This window comes from Megalopta genalis, chromosome 2 (assembly GCF_051020955.1).
Source record: "Megalopta genalis isolate 19385.01 chromosome 2, iyMegGena1_principal, whole genome shotgun sequence".
NCBI lineage: Eukaryota > Metazoa > Arthropoda > Insecta > Hymenoptera > Halictidae > Megalopta > Megalopta genalis.
In genome coordinates this window covers 4,314,539-4,334,092 of record NC_135014.1, presented here as the reverse complement: position 1 = coordinate 4,334,092, position 19,554 = coordinate 4,314,539, and the positions used below count along the sequence as shown (strand labels likewise).

Below are 19,554 nucleotides of genomic sequence, written 5' to 3'. Positions count from 1 at the left end.
AGAACAAAATAATGGTCTACGTTAAAGACAATATAAATTATAACAAAAAGTTTTACATTAATTTATTCTTTTCAAATTGAACATAATAAATTAAAATTATTAAGATTTTATTTTATATGATACTATATAATACAAGTTCAACTAGTTTATTGGTATGTTATATCATGTTCAGTAACAGCATAACAATTTTTGTAAATAAACACGCTAAGAACTCTTCTTTGCTGCATCTTTAGAAACTTTGCTGCAGTCTCTAGATGTTTGTAGCCTTACGGTTGAATTTAAGTCCTCTTGACAATTAGAATATGCCATACCTAATCCGAAACCTGCTCCCGTTATAACAGGCCATTTTCTACCTACAAAAAATTAACAATTTTATAAACATATATGAGTTAATGATAGGGTACATAACCTATTTTCCGTGCACAGTGATGTATTTTTAAAAAATATGATATCACAATTTGGATAATTATGTACGTTGAAATGTATAATCATATTCTATATCATTGAAAATACAAATTTAAGTACATTTTTCTGTCACAAATCGTGTTATCTTAACCTTCAAAATCAAGTCTTTAAATATCGATGTCAAGGCAACATAGACTAAGGGGTGTAGCATTACATAAACTATAAATCTTTTTTTATGGTTAAAAACGGAATTATCTTACTTTGTAATTAAACGAATATTGAAGTAATTGTGCCTTACGTTTGAAGAAAAACAGGGAAAATATACCACCGAGCAAAGTTCCTCCACCTAAGAAAACGTCACAGTATTAATATCAATAAAAAACTTAATATTTCTTCATACCTTAATAAGATTTACGAATACAAGAGAATAATATTTACCTAATTTAAAAATTGCATCTGTGAAACATCGATCCCATTTTCGCCCAATTTCGTCCTCGGTCCAAGTAGTACCAGCCATTTTTCTGCATTAAAGTCGATCTATAATATTGGATGTTATGTCATACGTAAGTTTCATTTCATACCGTGAAAGATTATCGAAACATTGATTATTTGTCAAAGCGATATTAAAATAATTTGTTGTGTCCTCAATTAATAATATTTTTCGGTAGTATAGATGTATGTTTAATGTAAATGTGTGGTATAGAGGATACCAATGCGATTAAGAGTTCCCATTTCATTCAAATCGTAGATGTGACGATTCGTATACGGTACATATACTATTGTTACATGTTCGAACATAATAAAGGAGGAGGTTGTTTTCAATCTAATTACGTGTTATTTATTTAGTATCTTATTAAGGGAACAATTGTTTCGCCCTGCAGATTGATTAATTTCATTAGAATCCGCTCGCTCTAATTTTATAGTTCGTTTTCATAGTCGTATTAGGAGCTGGTAAAATTTAACCATGAAATTACTATGTAACTAGTGACTTCTTGTGTAAAAGTTGTCACATAAAATTACTAGCTAAGGGTGTTGAAATTCTGCTGATTTTTGTAAATTATGTATACATATGTATGTACAATCTTAGAGCAATGCTCTAACTGTAAAAACATACATACATGTGTTATTACGTGTGTATGTATATTGTATTTAGTTATACATACATAACTTGCTGTTTTACCTTTTAATCTTAAGACCTTTCCCTATTACATTTAATAGGTAGTGTTGAAATTTCTAATCACCCCCCTAAATTTAACTTTCTCAAATTTATTAATATTCTTTTATATGCTATAAATTTATATATTCTGAATAACATACGCGAAGCTTTTGTACGTATACTATTCCTCAGTGACAATGCAATGAAAATATATAGTTAAACGATTTTAATTTAAAAAGTATATTAATTATTTATTCGTTTCTTGTGGAAAATTAAATTTTTATATTTCAAAGGTACAAACTACGTACAATGTACACCTTGTAAATACGCTATCATAAGAATACATACGTGTAGAAGTCGTATCTGTGCATATTTTATTGCCTTAACAAACTCGGTGACTGATCTTACAATGTACTATAAATTAAAGGAATAAAATCATAGGATTTCCGCGAGCTTAGATATATGCAGCTTTTATTCTACTGTATCGCATAAAATGAATATTTAGAAATAAATTGGAAAATGTGGAAAGAAAAATTTTATCTATTTTAGCGCCCTCTTGTAATCGATCCTACCCTTCTACTAGAGCATTCTAGGATTTAATGTCCACTGTATATATCCGATTTGACAACATGGTCATGCAGAAACATCACTATAAATCTGCAATGACAGAGTTTCCGGCGTAAAAATAAGCCAAAATTTGTGCTGAACATGTTTGCTAAACATTGTAAAGAGAAAACGGGATAGTTTTAGCCCATGTTGACTTCATGTTAAAGTGTATAATTCGATAGACATACACGCACGTTAAAACTGTATCACAAATAATGTTATCGATTAATTTTTTAAGAACCTCGGAGTCAGTAAGCAAACGATCGGATAATATTAACAGAAGAGTGGTTAATATAGAATTATTAATGAGGTTCTCATTTTTTATCGTGATTTTCATTATAACAACTAATTTATTGTCGTCGGCTGGTGGGATCGAATCATTGGGAAACCCGTATAAAATCTTAGGTGTCCACAAACGTGCAACCTTACAAGAAATTCGAAAGGCGTATAAAAATCTTGTGAAAGAATGGTAATTATCTCTCGGTGTGATTATGATATTTTATTTATTGTCGAAATGCGGACGTCTAGTCTTGATTTTCCATGTCCTACAATCGATTTATATATGAAAAAGCCGTACTATTAATAAAAATAACATTTTATATTTAGTATTGTACTCATCACAAACATCAAAATATCTACTTAATGTTTACAAATTACATGTCACTTCTTTAGGCATCCTGATAAAACTGATCATCCTGCTGCAGAAAATAAATTTGTAGAAATCACAAAGGCGTATGAGGTAAAATTAATGTTCTGTCAAGTAGGATACATTATGTATGATTTAATGGATGTCATGTTAATCGCTTATTTCCACAGATTTTGACAGATCCGGAAAGGAGAAAAAAATTTGATAATCATGGAATTACAGAAGAAAGTATTCCCAGGCAAAGAAGAGATAGTAGTCAATATAATGCTCTCGATCCATTGGAAGAATTTTTTGGTGGAAATTTCAAATACCATTATCAAACTCGAGATATTTCACTCTTTTATAAGATGAGCATCACATATCGGTTTGTACATGTTTCATGAGAGAATTTATCCAAATTCGATGCATTTGTGTTATCCCCTGTGATATTTTAAATATAAATATATTTATTGCAGATCATTTGAAAATGTAATAATACCAAAAACTTTTCGTACACCTTATATAATGTTATTTTATTCGGATTGGTGTTTTGCATGTTTGCAAGTAGAACCAACATGGCGCCGTTTGGTTGACGAGTTAGAACCGTTGGGTCTTGGTTTAGCAACTGCACATGCTGAGAAAGAATCTGCTTTGGCAAGAAGATTAAGTATTCATTCTGTGCCATGCCTTGTCGTGACAATAGAGGGTCGTACCAGTGTGTATAAAGAATCTCTTTTCAGTGTGCAGAAGATTGTTGGTGTGTATTTGAAATCTAAATTGAGTACTTTAAGTAATATACCGATTTTCAGTCTTGAATTTTAAATGATTTTTATATTTCAGACTTCTTACGCAGCAAATTCCCATACAAATTGATACCTACCATAAATGAAAACAATGTAGACAATTTTCTCTCAGGATGGTTAGATAATCGAATTCGAGCTTTAATTTTTGATAGGAAAGAATCTATACGATTACGATATCTATTTATTGCATTTTACTACAGAGATCGCGTTGCATTTGGTTTTGTTCAGGTAAAGATTTTATATTGAATTGTATGATTAAGTATTTTAAGAAGTATTTAACCTTTCAGTGTGGTATACTTTAATTTTTATAGACTGGAAACGAAGACACTGAATCTATCGTAACAAAGTATAAGATTTCTGCGGACTTAGATACTCTGTTGTTGTTCAACGAAAATTCTGAGAAACCTATGGCATCCGTTAGTATGAAGGATATATCTAGTGATACAATGCACAATATTATATCAAACAATAAATTCCTTGCTTTACCAAGACTTTCAAACCAAGCAATGTTAGACTCTGTTTGCCCTCCTGAATGGTTAAGACCACAAAAACGATTGTGTGCAGTTTTAATATCTCAACAAAATAACCCTCTTCATGATTTTGCAAGACATAAATTTAGACAGGCAGCTCTAGAATCGTCTTACAGGTAATATTATCGTGGGTGTATAGTTAAATTCATTTAAGAACTATGTCAACATATAACAGTTGCTTCATTCAAATTTATAGCACTGAGCGAGTCAGATACACATATGTATTTAAAGATACACAACCAGAGTTTGTATCAGCACTGTCAACGGGCGAAGGCAGTCCGTTAGAACCTCTGTTACATATTGTCATTATCTGGAGAAGAGATGCAAATCATCTAAAGTACGAGTGGTTGCCCACTGGTTGGGTTGAAGCAGCTCAAGATGAGAATCAGTGGAACGAAACACGTCGAAATTTGGAACAGACTATACAAAGATTATTGCGAGCAACTGAAGCATTGTCGTATGCTGCAGTTGTAGGAGAATTAGCTGATGAACATGCACAGGTAAATACCTGAATCTTTTAGAAGCTTAACGTGCATAGCTATTTCAATTTAATTTGTTCTACAGGGTACTGTAGATAAACTTATTGGCAAGGCATTGTTAGCTGTAGATTATATATCGGATAGTCTTACTAAAGAGCAGATTTTGCCTTTAGTATCCGTAATTGCTACTCTAATATTAATCGGTGCTGCTGGATACGGAATGTCATACTTAGTGTGAGTAATTAAAAATTAGAAAAAAAATTGACACCACAAATCAAGTTTCTGAATATAATATTTTATTGTAGGAAATTAGAAGAAGCGAGTGTTCAAGCTGAACGTGCTCAATGTAAGGATACCAGTAAATCAACACCATCACAGCCGCAATTACGATTACATGAACTACGCGCAGAAAAATATAATGGTTTAGTTCGACTATTAAAACCAGGCTGTAGAACCATTATACTATTAGTTGATGCTCAAAGTAGACTAAAATTATTACCAGCTTTTCATAAAGCTGTGTGGCCTTATAGGTAAGTTGATAAAGTTCAATTTTATCATTATATCAAAATAAATCTATTCTGTTTTTTTAATACAGAAAAAATAAGACCCTTATGTTTGGGCACATGTCTCTTGAGAGAGGACTAGATTGGTATAAAAAGTTGCTATCCCTCACTTTGCCAGAACAAAAAGAATTAAATATAAATGCCAAAAATTGTGTTGGCACTGTACTATCATTAAATGGGCACCGTAAATATTTTTGTATGTACCATGCCAAACATCCAGAATGCAGTAAAGGCAAAGGTTCCAAGGTGTATATTGAAAAAATTTATTTATAAGTACCTTACACTTAAAAATAAAAGAATGGTCACCAGTAATTATATTTGTAGCGAATGGAACGAATGACAAAACAATTAACGAGAAGAGTAGATGACGCTGAAGCTGGTGCATTTATTGGTTTTAACAGTTCTAATGAATCCGACCTTTCTGAAGATGAGGTATCAAATAAATATAATTCGGTAGAAGTTTTGTTAACAAAATAAAGTCTGAATAATTTATGTAAATTATTATCTTTACAGTGTGGAAACAATGTTTTGTATCAAGATAATCTTTTGGATGGTCTACCTATGTGGCTAGATAGATTATTTGAAGGTTTAACACATCGTTATTATGTAAACTATTGGCCCGAATTCACTGCCAAGTAATTAAACACTGGTATGCATTCTTGTAATGTGTATACTTTTAGCAATAGCGAAAGGGATCCAACTAGTCAACATATTTCAATTGGAAGTCCAATAATTGAAGAGATACATCTTTACTTTTGTCCAAACTTAAAACATATTCATTGTATATGAAACATAATTTCTAAAGTTACTCACGATGTTCCGTATACATAGATTTTAGATACTCCATTTACTGCAATTGAAAAAAATTTCATACTATATCATCATAGTCGATAAAATTCTGGTAGATTTAAACATTTACATTATTTGGATCAGTTATTGTAAGTAACGATAATCTCTGAATTTTTAATATTACCTTAAATAATTCTAGTCGATGCCATTAAAGACATAACAGTATTTATATTATTTGTGTTTAAATATTAGGCACTGTATATTTATATATTTGTAATATGTCAATAATTTCCATTCATTTCGATTTCTCTTGACATAATGTAAGACATTATGCAAACATTAGAGCAATCTTTACTTTCCATATTATACATATTAAGTTTGATAAAATAAATGTTCCTGACCATAGGTAATTTTTGATCGATATGTTATCTTTTTCTGAATACTTCGAAATTGTTTAAACTAATCCGTATACTTTGTCACACAATTCAATATTGATTGTATCTTTATAAGTGTAACGTCATTACCAATTATATATTTGTCATGATAATTTTTATTATTAATTTTATATTTAATATGGATTTGGAAAAAAGATATAACACAGCAAAGAATTTTACTATCAAACTTTGTGTATATCGCGTTTATATTTAAGAATGTATTTTTGTCTTTCCCGCGGACATATATTTATGTTATCTTGTACATTTTTTGAATCTTATATTTTTATTTACCGTAGAAACTGGCAACAAACATATTTCTACGTCTATTAACTCGTTCTAAGCGAAAATTCATAATTATAATAATAAAAATAACAATAATAACTAATGATACGTGCTTTATACAAGTCATATGCAGATTAAAAAAATAGATACTTTATAGTTGATCGAAAGAGAATGGTTAATATTCTCATAGAACAATACTTTAATATTAAATAATACAAAAACTAGTCCCTTTTCAGCTATACTTAAGTGATGTATATCTTTAAATTATATTTTGAATAATTAAGAAAGTCGATATCACAACGTTACTCATTTGAATACCGAGTCATCACATAAATAATGTCACTTTTATACTTCAGTTAAGTAAAATAGTATATATAGTATATGTTCATCGTTGATATATACCTATTTTTATGTTATTATAAATTATATATGAAATGAATTATATTTGTAAATTAAAGTATAAAGGGGTAATATATCATGGTGTATTTTATTTATTGGGTGCCTTTTATTTATTGTTTGTTTTAAAGATTGATATTGTTTTACAAATTAAAAGATTTTATATAACGACATATATAGTAATATATATAGAATTTAATCTAGAAAAATATGGTCAGTCTATAATCTCTTTAAAAAATAAAATCAAGGAATGTTATATTGCAGAATACAAATTTCTATCGATACATTTCCAATTTCTTATACAAACAACAACGCACATGTGATACTTTATGAATGTCTTATTAAGGAAATTCAACATATTCGTGTATATAACGCGTATCATGGTAAGAAATGACTTGGCTTATGTGATGACTGAAAATAAATATTTATTATGTTCATTGTATGTACATTTCAATCATATTTTACAAAATTATCTTCTAAATCTTTAAATGCATGGAAAAGAGCGATGTATAAAAAAAATTGTTTACATTGTGTATACATTCTATGAAAATATTTAAAACATGGCGAAATAAAGATATGTGAGCAAATTTCTGTCGGTTTGATTTTACAAAGTGTAAGGAGTAATTTCTAAACAATACGTATAAAAAGTACTCATAGAGGTATATTTCACTGCAATGAATGTTTTATTCCTGTCAATTCTGGAAACACTTCGTACATCACAATCTCAAAGATATCCTGTAACAAAAAATTATGTATCTGACAGAGCAGTTAAAAATTATAAACTTTATCATAAAGAGTTACTTACATAAAATAATTGTTTATTTAAATTCACATTTTGCAAAGAATCGAAAATTTTAATCGCCCCACGTTCCGCGCTTCGAGCGCCAACCAAATTGGTTAATACTTCAGGTACATTGTTTAAGAACTGTCTTCGCGCTTCACCTCGCGTCTTTAATTTTTCTTCATCCGAACGAAGAACATTAGCAGATACTAAGTGGCCATTTGGCCACCAAGATTTTGTAAATAATTGCACATAGTAATGAAGCATTGGTTCTGAGAATATCCACGCAATAGTGTCTCTGATTTGTCTAAAAAGTGTATTATATGCTTCTGTCTATAGTACGTAATCAGTAGGACAATTCTAAAAAATTATAATTTATACCTATTGATTGTTCGACCATAAGTAATTTGAACGAAAATAATTAATGATCGCCTCAGCCACCGAAATACCCCTCTTAAATCAAAAATTTCACCCAAAAGTGTGTATAGAGGTTCTGCTATTGCATCTTTATTGGAACTTAAGTATCCGTCTGTAACTGATCGTGCACTATCAGTATCATCTAACAAAAGAGAGTAATCCTCTTCATCATCCTTATCACGAATATCACTGCTAGTACTAGACCTAATATAACAATTTCAAATGATTATTGTGGCATTATATATAGTATTCCAAATCAAATATATACTTTCATACGTTTTAAATAACGTTGATAAGGAAAAACGAGATTTTTTAGGAGATGGTGGCGCATGTTTCAAGTGTTCTGAACTTGGACTAAGAAACGTATATAATGCTTCGCTTTGATTGAGTTTTTCATCTTCTAAAATAAACTGAAAATAATGAATGCATTATTAGTTGAATTGACTAATAATAGTGTATTAAATATAGATAATACTTAAAAGACTTGCATTTAAATATTTTTGAATTTGTATTTTTGCTTTGTCTAAGGTGTTTTTATCAGACTTCCCAAAAAATTTTAAAGGTTGCGATGGTAAATCTAAATTTTTTATATTAGAACAGAGTTGACGAAGTTTCCTGTGCAAATCTTGAAAGTCCTGTAATTTTCTTAACACCACCCAACCACTACAAATACTATCACTATTATTTTCATCTTCGGCCATATGAACAACCAAAACAAATTGTGGTGATTCTCCATTGTCTAGTATCTATTTAATAAATGTTCGTTCCATTAAAATATTTAGACTTTATTTATTCTGTTTACCGATGAATAATTTATCCTTGACTTACTTCTGCGCTTTGTACCTCTGCTCTCCAGTGACCCAGATGCTCTGCCCACATTTCTGTATGAGTTAAATGTGCTTCTAGTTGCCTTTTCTCACTTTGCAACCACTCAACTTCCTTAGCCAAGAGATTCAAAACTTTGCTTTCCGGTTTTAACGAAGCTTTCAATGCTTGTAAAGCCTGCATTTTGTTGTTCAGTTTCTCTTGTAACTGATCCAATTTACTACGAGCGTAATTTGAATGTTCTCCAACAAGTAAGGACACATTTTCTGATAATGTTCCATCTGCTATACGACGATCTTCTGCTAAATCTAAAAAATTATGCATACGATGCTTAATTAAATTGCATCCATAATACTAAGATTTTCATACTAACCATCTGTTCTTTCACTAAGTAATGCTTGTTGCATATTTTTATATTGTTCACTGACTACAAACGATGGGTAATATTTCTGTTCCAAAATTTTAACAACGTTATGTTGCACTTCATAGAATACATTAGGCCCTATATCACCTAACAAAAAACTCTCCATCTTTTTCCGAATAGATCTGTCAACTTTTATTTCAGCAGTAGGAGACGTAATATAGGTATAAAAAATTTCTGCACCCAATTGATGCCAATGGGACTTATCAGCATTGCGTAACTCTTGCACAGCTGCCCAATATCCAATCAAATCTTGACTAGCAACTTGTTCCAAAAATTGTGAAAGATATCTTCGACCAATTACGTTGTCCAGGATATATTGCAATGGTAATGTATCATTAGCCTACAAAACATTTTTATCAAATATAATTTTTTAGTAACAAACAATAAAGAAAACTATCTTTGCAACCTGAACAGTATATCCATTCCATCCTAATGATTGCATGTGACATTCGCATGTAGTTTTAGCATACGTCAGTTGACTGATATACCTCTTTAATTTTCTAGCTTGAATAGCATCTGATTTTCCAAACGCATTATTGTCTGGATCTAAACCTTGTGCTCGTTTCACATTTTGTATTGTCGTCGCTTGCATAATTTCGGTAACAATATTGTATCTGATATGTTTCAAAACTTCTAAATCCTTAGAACTCTTAATCATGCGTATAAAGTCTTCGAACGATTCAGCATATTCGTACGTTTTTCTATGCATCGCTTCAGCAAGTTGTTGTTGATCAATATAAGATAAAATCTTTTGATTGATGTAATCAGGATCAGTTATTAAATCTATCGCTGGTTTTAGAACTGCAAATATATAATAAATGAAATATATATTTAACAAATATTTCTATAAATATATAAGTTGCGCGGTGAACTTACTTTTACATGCCAGAATTTCCCTTAATAAATATTTTATTGGTACAAGGGAATAAGAACGTGGTAACAAAAGTAAAATATATAATTCAGAGACTCTTCTCAAATAATCTAATTCAGATGTAGGCGACATTAAATGCGTTGATAAAATAAATACTGGATCTTCACCTTCTGATCTGTTCATAAATACAGAAAACATGTAATTTTTGGTAATCATTATCATATATAATAACGAAGATAATTTGACTGAACATACGAAGCTGCTTGAGCAATTCTAATCTTTTCAAAATGAAAAGTTATCTTGTTTACTATGTTACAAACAACTAATTTTGTGTGATCAACTTTAGATAAACGGCTATGAAGACTTTGAATTGCTCCCCATAGATCTTGTTTCATATTGTCTATTGTTTGCTCGGAATTGAAAGCCAGTTCACTAAGCCAGAGACCAATGAAATCTTGAAAAATTAAATCCAATAGATTCTGTAGAGCTCCGTCCACCATACGAGTGAAAACCAATGGGTACTTGGCATACTTTTTTGGATTTGAAGTTGGAATCGTGTATCCCTTCTGAAATTATATAGAATAATTAATGACAATAGTTAGAAACTGTATTTAGCCTACATTATATTTATTAGCCTCCTGTAGAGTAACGTTTAAACTTGTCAAAGATTATCTACTCTAAAAACAAGGTGCGTTGCAAAATATACCATAGATATCGTGTGGAACAAAAGATAAGAATGCTAAAATTTATAAATCTAAAGAAATGTCCATTATTTCTATCTGATAATCGTTATCTTATCCGTGTGTATCAGTGAAAAAGCTGGCAGAACAAAGGTATATCAACGTCAGTAGTTACAGGAAATGTAACATTATCTACAGGAAAATAAATTTGACATTATTATATAGAAATTGATACTTTCAACATATCAGTTATGCGTGTACGTATTTGTGACAAATAAATTAGTTTATGTAAATCGATTAATAAATATTAATACGGTGCATACCATTAACAAATTATGAAAAGCATCGATCTCCGCGACAGTCTTCAACGTGCCTGCACCAGTTTGATGTTTTGGAGAAAGAGCAATGTTTATGAATATAACAATCAAACATCCCATGCAGAAACATGATATGGTTAGCACTCCGAATATGTAGCACCATATTAAATTATTCCAATAGAAGAATGCGGTAACAATTGGAATACACAAAATACCGGCCGATACCATTGTTTCTTCTTATTCTAATTATATGACAATAAATATTACATCTTTAATCTTGTATTTGCAAAATCAATTCAGTTCTATGACAAGAGACCGCAAATAACACCACCGTCGTCATCGTCGATCGCAGTTGATCGTGAACTGTCGTGAAGTCGTGGACTAATGTTTAAGTTTAAGATACACACGAAAGATGACACTTTCTCACCACGTGATTTAAAACCAATAAAATTACAGTTTTCAAAAACTGTTTGGAAAACATTGTATATATTAATAGTATTTAATATTAAATAATATAATTTCATAAGTAATATTCATATGTTTCAGTTATGATACCAAAATTGTTGGTAGATTTTATACTGTCATGTTACTATAAATAAACTTGTGCGCACGCTGTCATGATCACGGTTACAATAAATGTGTGTATAATGTATGTATGTGTAAAATATCTTAGAATAAGATAATTAATTCTCAAAAAATACGAAAATATAGAATAAAAATACATAGATAATTAGATTATATTACCAATTGAAATAAATTAGTCTAAAGTAAAGTAGTAGTAGTATAGTAAAGTCTAAAAATTGTTTGTTTATATTTGCAAAATTTAACTGTGACATTTTATATTTTCACTGAAATGTTATAAATTTTTGTCTAGCTTCTCATTTATTTTTCGTTTCCCTTAATTTAATAAAAAAAAAACAAAATATTTTAGGATAAATATTTAGGAAAATGGGATCACAATGTTATCAACTTTATTTCTTTCTTGTACTCTTACCTCGAAATATTCAACTGAACATTTTTTTAAACACATAGAAAGAACGAAATAATCTCGGATTGGCCTACATATATTGAATCTAGTAAATAATGAATGTTAAGGATATAAATAAATCGTTAAATGAGGTATAAACATGTTTTGTACTTATTCGTAAACGGTCGTTGTTATATATGATGATGTAATCGACCTTGCTTTGCGTACAACCACCCTCTATTGCGTATGCAGTTTCACAATACTGCCGGAGGTCAGGTTCCGAGCGAAAACAATGGGTTTTTTTTTTATGTTCCAGATGTCAAGGGTACTACAGCGCAAATACAGCGAGACCTAAAAATAGATAAGGAAAATCAATCGTCTGGAAGAGGATAGTGGAAGCGATTACCCTTAATGAGGACACTTTTGAAATCGTTAAAAATAGACCTGTAAAAAGATTAAAACGCAATTTGATAAAAAGACGCAAAACTACGAGATCAACGAAAGTAACAGCGGTTACAACGAAATTAGAGTAACGCGACAAGAAGATCTTGAGGCCACCGTTAAGATAAATAAAAATGGCGGCGGCTTCGTAAGAAGCAAAATAAAAAGAAGGTAAGGCCCATTGTGAGTGCAAAACACGATGAGCCGTTTGAGATGAATTGAAGTGGATGATCCAGACAAATTAGGAGAGAGCAAATTAGAGTAATTCTGGTAAAGTAACATTGTGAATGACACACTGTGGGGTGGGAGAGACCTTCTCCTTGATCGGTTTCATTTATCCGTTCCTACTGCACTTTCCATTTGCTAAGCAATGCCGATGTACACGTTAAAGGTCGGGAACACAGGATAAACGAACCATGCACCATGAGCACACCTGTTCAAGCCGCCGTCTCCTATAAAATACTCACGTTTTATCATCAACGATTTATTTGAAACACGATGTCGTTGTTGCGCAGTCTCGTCGTTCTGCAATTATTCGCGATGAATATTTCTTTCATCACCGGTTTTCGCAAAGGAAAAAAGCATCCGGATATGGAACTTATGGGAGTGAGTGTTGTTTACGTTTCTTTTTTTATTTAATACACTGCTACGTCTACGTGACGCGGCACCGATGCTGCGTTCATCTTCTTAATAAATAGTTTTATTTCATTAGCCAGACCTTATACGAAAACACGGTTACCCGATGGAAACTCATAAAGTCATTACGGAGGATGGGTACATTTTAGAGATTCATCGCATTCCCTATGGACGAAATAATAAGACAATCTCGAGGAGGCCGCCGATTTTGGTGCAGCACGGCTTGGCCGGAAGTTCCGCGGATTGGATCCTCTTAGGACCATCTAACTCGTTAGGTAATTAAATACCCGTGTACGATGATATTTAATGTGCATTTTTGTCCAGTATTTTACTATCTTGTATTTGTAATTGAACAGGTAGATCGCGGATTGTTGTATTAAATTTTTGAAATTATAGTTACATAAAAAAACAGTTATTAAACAAGACGCCGCATTAATGCAATAAATAAAATACAATAAAATTATAAAAACACTTTAATGCTTTACTGACTTATTAAGCAGGACCGTGCAATTAATTCTCAGCGTGTTTGTCGAAAAACGTGATTACAACGTGACAAATTATGCACTTCCACGAAACGTCAATTCGTAGTGTTACAAAGCTCTATTTATAGATCAAGCGGTTCCACCAGTCGTTAAAAAATTTCCTACAACAAATCTGCAAAGTTGTATTTCTATGTTACAGTTCGGGAGATTGAATTGTTTAGCGGTATCAAAGATTATTATTCTACAATGGTGGACGACCTCGCACTGTGTGGGATGGCCTACTATTACAGCCATGAACACACTGGATTTCACTTTGAAAGTGCCAAATAATTTGCAACTGCTTTGTTTTGCTGTTTTCAGGGTACTTATTGGCAGATGCGGGATACGATGTATGGCTCGGGAACAACAGAGGCAACGTTTATTCGAAGAACCATAGGACGCTCGTTTCGACCGATCGCCGTTTTTGGGATTTCAGGTGTGCAACTGGCAACAACTGTGATGTTATTTGTGTCACATGTTCTTTTTGAAATTCAACCTGATTTTTCTTTCAGCTACCACGAGCTCGGCATTCGCGATCTTCCCGCCACAATCGATTACATACTCGGTCGGACTAAACATGAAAGAGTTTTTTACATCGGCCACTCGCAGGGCACAACTCAATTTTGGGTAATGATGTCGCAAAGGCCGGAGTACAATGAGAAAATCGCTTTAATGGTCGGCCTTGCTCCTGTCTCTTTTACCGGGAATATGCGCGGGCCGATTACAAAACTGGCTAAATTAACATACATGGGCGTGGTAAGTTGTACGTGAAATCTTTTTACGATTGCGTAAAATGACCGTGACGCGATGCCCGATTACATTACACTCATCTATGAAACGCATTCGAGAAAGCATCCAATTTTCTCAATGAATGATATGAATCGCCTTCGAGCACTCTCGCGTTATCTTGCATATGATTTCAAGATGCTTAACATTTATACATATTTGAATAGAAACTCTGAACTGCATGCATTTATACTGCACATTTGTGTTCGCTACGATTACTTAAAGAAAAGTGTCGAGGATAAGTAGAAAAAAAGAAATTATATATAATTATATAAATATTTATAATTATATATATTATTAATATATATAATATATTATTTATTATTATTATATTATTATATATAATAGTATATAATATATATTATTAATATATTAATTATTATATTATATATAATTATGAATAAATTATATATAAATAAATATATAATATATAATAACTATATATTAAATATAGCACTCTATCTTTCATTTTCCTTTGCTTATCAAATTATTATTTAATTATGATTATTAACTACAACGTTCATTATTTGAGCGTGGGTGTTTATGGTTTATTTAGAAGGTTCGTCAGTTGTTTTTCTAGAGGATTGGTGAGAAATTCGGATATCCAGAAATGCGTACACGTTCCAGCTGGGAGAAGTTCGTGGCGAATCTGTTTTGCAAAGAGCAAGTGCAATCGATCACACCGTTTTTCTGCAGTAATGTTCTGTTTTTTGTGGCCGGTTTTAGTCAGTTGGACTTGAGCGCGGTAAAGTCGAATGTCCAATAAATAATTCTGTGATTGTTCGCTGGATAATTCGCCTGACAGCTTCTTTGATTTTCAGGAGAATCTGACGGTAATTACTGGCCACATACCAGCGGGAGCTTCTTGGAAACAAGCAGTTCATTTCGGTCAGGGATATATACGGAAAGGTAAGTATGAAAAACGATGGGAGCTTCGCGAGACTGCGGGAAACGGGGCGCTTTACAAAAACGCGAATGAATGTTTCAGACCACTTTGCACAGTTCGATTACGATAGTAAAGAGAAGAATTATCGACTGTATAATTCTTCGGTACCGCCAGAGTATGATTTGAGCAAAGTCGCTGCTCCAATCGCACTTTTCAGTAGTGATCATGATCTATTAGCGACGCCAAAGGTAGTGAATCCTTTTTGTACATGAAAAATTGTAGGTGTATGCAAATTCTTAGATTAATATTTAAATGAATGTGAAGAATTCTTTCGTAAACGATGTTACATTTATAAATATTTGTAAATGGTTTTTCTTTGTTATAATAATTTTTTAATACTTTTGTAACACTCTGACAAACTATAAAAGATAATATTAAATTTAGTAATTTGCATGCCTCTGTAAAATAATACTAAGATATGACACTATTGTTAATGTATGCAAATTCATAGATTAATATTTAAATGAATGTGAAGAATTCTTTCGTAAACGATGTTACATTTATAAATATTTGTAAATGGTAATAGTTTTTCTTTGTTATAATAATTTTTTAATACTTTTGTAACACTCTGACAAACTATAAAAGATAATATTAAATTTAGTAATTTGCATGTCTCTGTAAAGTAATACTAAGATATGTGACACTATTGTTAATAAATATATTACTGCTTTTCTCTAGGATGTCGATCTTCTTAAAAGAAAACTTAGTAATGTGGTGTTCCATGAAGAATTATCTACTCCAACCTTTAATCATTATGATTTTCTATGGGGAAAATCTTCCGTGAAATTCATATATGAGCCTATATTAAAATTATTGACAGTTTATAAGTGAAGTCGTACTTAACAAGAGAGTGAAGTGAATGCGATATAATCATAATAAACAGAATTAAATAAAATGATAAGTAACGAGTTTTTGTTAAAGAACTGTTGTATATGGGTGTAAAGTTATATTCGTGCAGTCTTTAAGAATTCACATTTTCTGAATTTTTTTTAAATATTTTATTATAAATAAAACGCACTACACAAAGTTCTGTTTTTGTTTCAATTATAAGATTAACTTTCAGTTACTAACCGATACGTATTGGATATTATTACGTGAAATTAATAACTACAGTGTTGTACAATTTGTTCTCAGACAGGAAGATATCAACGTGTTGGAAAACTAAGTTTCAAATAACAAAGCATACATTGCTTTTAAATTCTTTTCATATATGTAAATGATAACAAGCATTTCTCTTTCTTATTTTGAGCGCTAACAGTAGAATATTTAAATAACATAGTTTTTTTCATTTTATAATGTATCCCATAGTCTTTACTTGCAGTAAAAGCTATTTTCATTAATATATTTTTAAATATACTCTTGGAACTGCCGTTTGGAACATACTTTCTGACACACGAAAAATATTTTTTTTCAATTCACCATGAAGAAATAATAAAAATATAAATGATTTCAGTGAATAAAAATTAAGAGCAGCAATTTTTTAATCCAGCTTCGATGAATAATAAAACAATATTATCATTTGTCATAAAGTAATTACGTTATGTTATACGTATAAAGTACCGAAAGTCATTATATTCTTTTATATATGATTTCATTAAAACGAAGTATAATAACATTCATGTCTATGTGTGTGCACATGCATAAATATATATACATTTAGTATACAGGGCGAGGCACTTAAATGAAACGATATATGTAATTAATACACCATGTATCTCTACAATGTTAATTATTTGTTATATAATAGTGTAAATATTAAATAATTTTATTCTCTTTTAAGTTTCCATTGATATGTTTTTCCTTTTACAAAATTGTATGGAATGTAAAAATACATTTTATTTATTGATGTTCAAGCGAAATAAGGTATTTTTTCAAAGAAAAATGATAACACGGAGATTATCATTACATGTGACTATAGGAACATGGTAACTATTACTTTATTATACTTAAATAATAAAAACAAAATTATATTAATTTATTTTTATATTCCAATATCAAAGTTGTAAACTAAAATAATAGTTTTTATTTTACGTATATATTTAATACAATATATGTATATTACAGGTAACATAAAAGATATCAACTGATTTTGTTAATTGAATCGAAATGTCTCACTCTGTATAATATAGTATACATATCTGGCATATAACAATTTAAAGATAATTACTAATTTTCTATAAAACGTTTTTATATCATGTGTTTTGGCAATTTTATTTTCGTGTGTGTGTCCTTACTCTAAATTCCTTTCGAATTACCCTAAGTTCATGTCAAATCTCATAACTCTCTAGTTCTTTTATCAAGATTTTTAACAGTTTTCTATATTTATAATAATCACAGGAACGAACAACTGTCAGCAGTAAACAATTTTGTTAGAGTATTAACACTTAAAAAGTAACTTAAATATATTCGATTGTTTAAATTGCACAAAATTAGATGCTTTCTGTGATTATTTCTTATAAAATTATTTGTCAAATATTGTAACTTCTTTTCTAACGTGTAAAACCAGTAACATTTGGAATTCCTAATGGGTACAAAAAGGTATGGTAGTGGAAGACATTTATTCTATTTTATTACAATGTAAATATTTTGTAAAAATTGTTGAATATATTCCTATAACGTTTAATTTAATCTGTAACAACATTGGATTAAATTATTAAGGAAAAAACATTTTCTTATTTTGTGCAATTTTTGATTCGTAGTCATCATTTATTTTTATTTTAACAATACGGAAATGCGTCCTGCATCAAAATTGTTTACTGTGTAACTTTCACGTTCTTGGAGCACGTAACTCATGAACAAAATTATTTGAAAAAATTTATAACGCTTATAATGTGATGTGATTAAAATTCTTTTTAATATACATTGTGATCAACATTTCTCTTTTAAAAGTGTTGAGTAATATGTATATATATGTATATATATATTTATTATTAATATATGTACATACATATATATTTATATATTATAGATTCAAACAGTCTGTATAAAAAAGAAAAGAGAAAAGAAATGTAGAAAAAAAATTAGTTCTTTTAGAAATATACGTACGTTTTCTGTATTCTTTTAAAACGTAATTAATCTATAATATACAGTGTTCTTCTTAAATAGATATTAGTTTGTTAGAAATATATTGTTGCTATTGTTTTCAGTGAATACGTTCATGCAAGCGATATAATAGGATCGTATAATGCTTGTAAGTATTTAATAGAACGACTGCATAACGGAATGACATATTATCTACGAGATTAATCGAGCAGTCAGGTACATTTTCCATTTTAATTCATTTCTCATCTAAAAATAGCTGAAAATAATACCCATTAATACGTTTACTTGCAGCACCATGTGAAAGAAGAGTCTCAATATGATCGTATAATACGTGGCGCAAATTAAGTACTTTTTTTTCTTCCAATACTTAATATAAGGATTCTGTAAACTTCAACGTCGTTACACGTTTTCAAATCTCTTGCAATCTACAAAATTTATATTAACTATTGATTAGAGGCAATTTTGTAATATTAAACAAGCCTTATTTAGCTTAATTTAATGGAAGGCAAAACATTTGCTTCAAGAGTCCTTTCTTGGGACTTTCATCTTCCTCATCATCGTAATTGTGTTGATCATAGTTGCTGATGATCTCATTGTTATTGCTAGAGCCGTAAGTAACATCAGTGATACTTAGAGAACTGGAGCATATCGGACTTTCGTATCGGAATGGAAAAGGTGGCGATAACCGATATTCGTTATAATTATTGTCGTTCTCATTCTCTTCGGAGTACGTCATTAAAAAAACATTGTTATGATAACCTCGATTTCTTGAGCTGATGTTCAATAGAGGATCAATACGGAGCATCGCAAGTTTGTCTTGTAATTCATACAT

General features: G+C 30.6%; 5 protein-coding genes across 7 annotated transcripts; 2 read left to right on the top strand and 3 right to left on the bottom strand.

Annotated features, from left to right (window-relative positions):
* Nucleotides 1-90: 90 nt before the first annotated feature.
* LOC117228008 (MICOS complex subunit Mic10) lies at nucleotides 91-1,151 on the bottom strand. 2 transcript variants are annotated; one of them, XM_033483630.2, is made up of 4 exons: nucleotides 987-1,151; nucleotides 844-926; nucleotides 704-751; nucleotides 91-353 (listed from the first exon to the last, which is right to left on the bottom strand). In XM_033483630.2, the coding sequence occupies exons 2-4, from the start codon at nucleotides 920-922 to the stop codon at nucleotides 205-207; spliced, it is 276 nt and encodes a 91-aa protein (XP_033339521.1). In that variant the 5' UTR covers nucleotides 923-926; nucleotides 987-1,151; the 3' UTR covers nucleotides 91-204. The 2 variants fall into 2 exon arrangements, with proteins under 2 accessions (XP_033339521.1, XP_033339520.1); XM_033483629.2 differs by having other exon boundaries at nucleotides 844-1,151.
* Nucleotides 1,152-2,152: 1,001 nt separating this feature from the next.
* l(3)80Fg (dnaJ homolog subfamily C member 16 l(3)80Fg) lies at nucleotides 2,153-7,145 on the top strand. Its single transcript, XM_033483638.2, has 12 exons — nucleotides 2,153-2,636; nucleotides 2,840-2,906; nucleotides 2,984-3,177; nucleotides 3,269-3,549; nucleotides 3,633-3,823; nucleotides 3,907-4,241; nucleotides 4,322-4,625; nucleotides 4,690-4,838; nucleotides 4,910-5,134; nucleotides 5,200-5,413; nucleotides 5,492-5,599; nucleotides 5,681-7,145. The coding sequence occupies exons 1-12, from the start codon at nucleotides 2,383-2,385 to the stop codon at nucleotides 5,804-5,806; spliced, it is 2,448 nt and encodes an 815-aa protein (XP_033339529.1). The 5' UTR covers nucleotides 2,153-2,382; the 3' UTR covers nucleotides 5,807-7,145.
* A 323-nt stretch (nucleotides 7,146-7,468) lies between these two features.
* Nucleotides 7,469-11,886, bottom strand: LOC117228012 (sorting nexin-25). Of its 2 annotated transcripts, XM_033483639.2 has the most exons (11): nucleotides 11,390-11,868; nucleotides 10,642-10,952; nucleotides 10,392-10,561; nucleotides 9,922-10,316; nucleotides 9,465-9,855; nucleotides 9,095-9,399; nucleotides 8,755-9,012; nucleotides 8,543-8,676; nucleotides 8,231-8,470; nucleotides 7,874-8,156; nucleotides 7,469-7,803 (listed from the first exon to the last, which is right to left on the bottom strand). In XM_033483639.2, exons 1-11 carry the CDS (start codon nucleotides 11,609-11,611, stop codon nucleotides 7,735-7,737), a joined length of 2,778 nt encoding a protein of 925 aa, XP_033339530.2. In that variant the 5' UTR covers nucleotides 11,612-11,868; the 3' UTR covers nucleotides 7,469-7,734. The 2 variants fall into 2 exon arrangements, with proteins under 2 accessions (XP_033339530.2, XP_033339532.2); XM_033483641.2 differs by lacking the exon at nucleotides 8,755-9,012 and having other exon boundaries at nucleotides 11,390-11,886.
* A 787-nt stretch (nucleotides 11,887-12,673) lies between these two features.
* LOC117228014 (gastric triacylglycerol lipase) lies at nucleotides 12,674-16,706 on the top strand. The gene is made up of 8 exons (XM_076528719.1): nucleotides 12,674-13,397; nucleotides 13,504-13,702; nucleotides 14,270-14,384; nucleotides 14,461-14,704; nucleotides 15,315-15,479; nucleotides 15,556-15,643; nucleotides 15,723-15,868; nucleotides 16,359-16,706. Exons 1-8 carry the CDS (start codon nucleotides 13,290-13,292, stop codon nucleotides 16,509-16,511), a joined length of 1,218 nt encoding a protein of 405 aa, XP_076384834.1. The 5' UTR covers nucleotides 12,674-13,289; the 3' UTR covers nucleotides 16,512-16,706.
* LOC117228082 (uncharacterized) lies at nucleotides 16,655-19,554 on the bottom strand. The gene has a single exon (XM_076528720.1). It carries the CDS (start codon nucleotides 19,552-19,554, stop codon nucleotides 19,213-19,215), a length of 342 nt encoding a protein of 113 aa, XP_076384835.1. The 3' UTR covers nucleotides 16,655-19,212.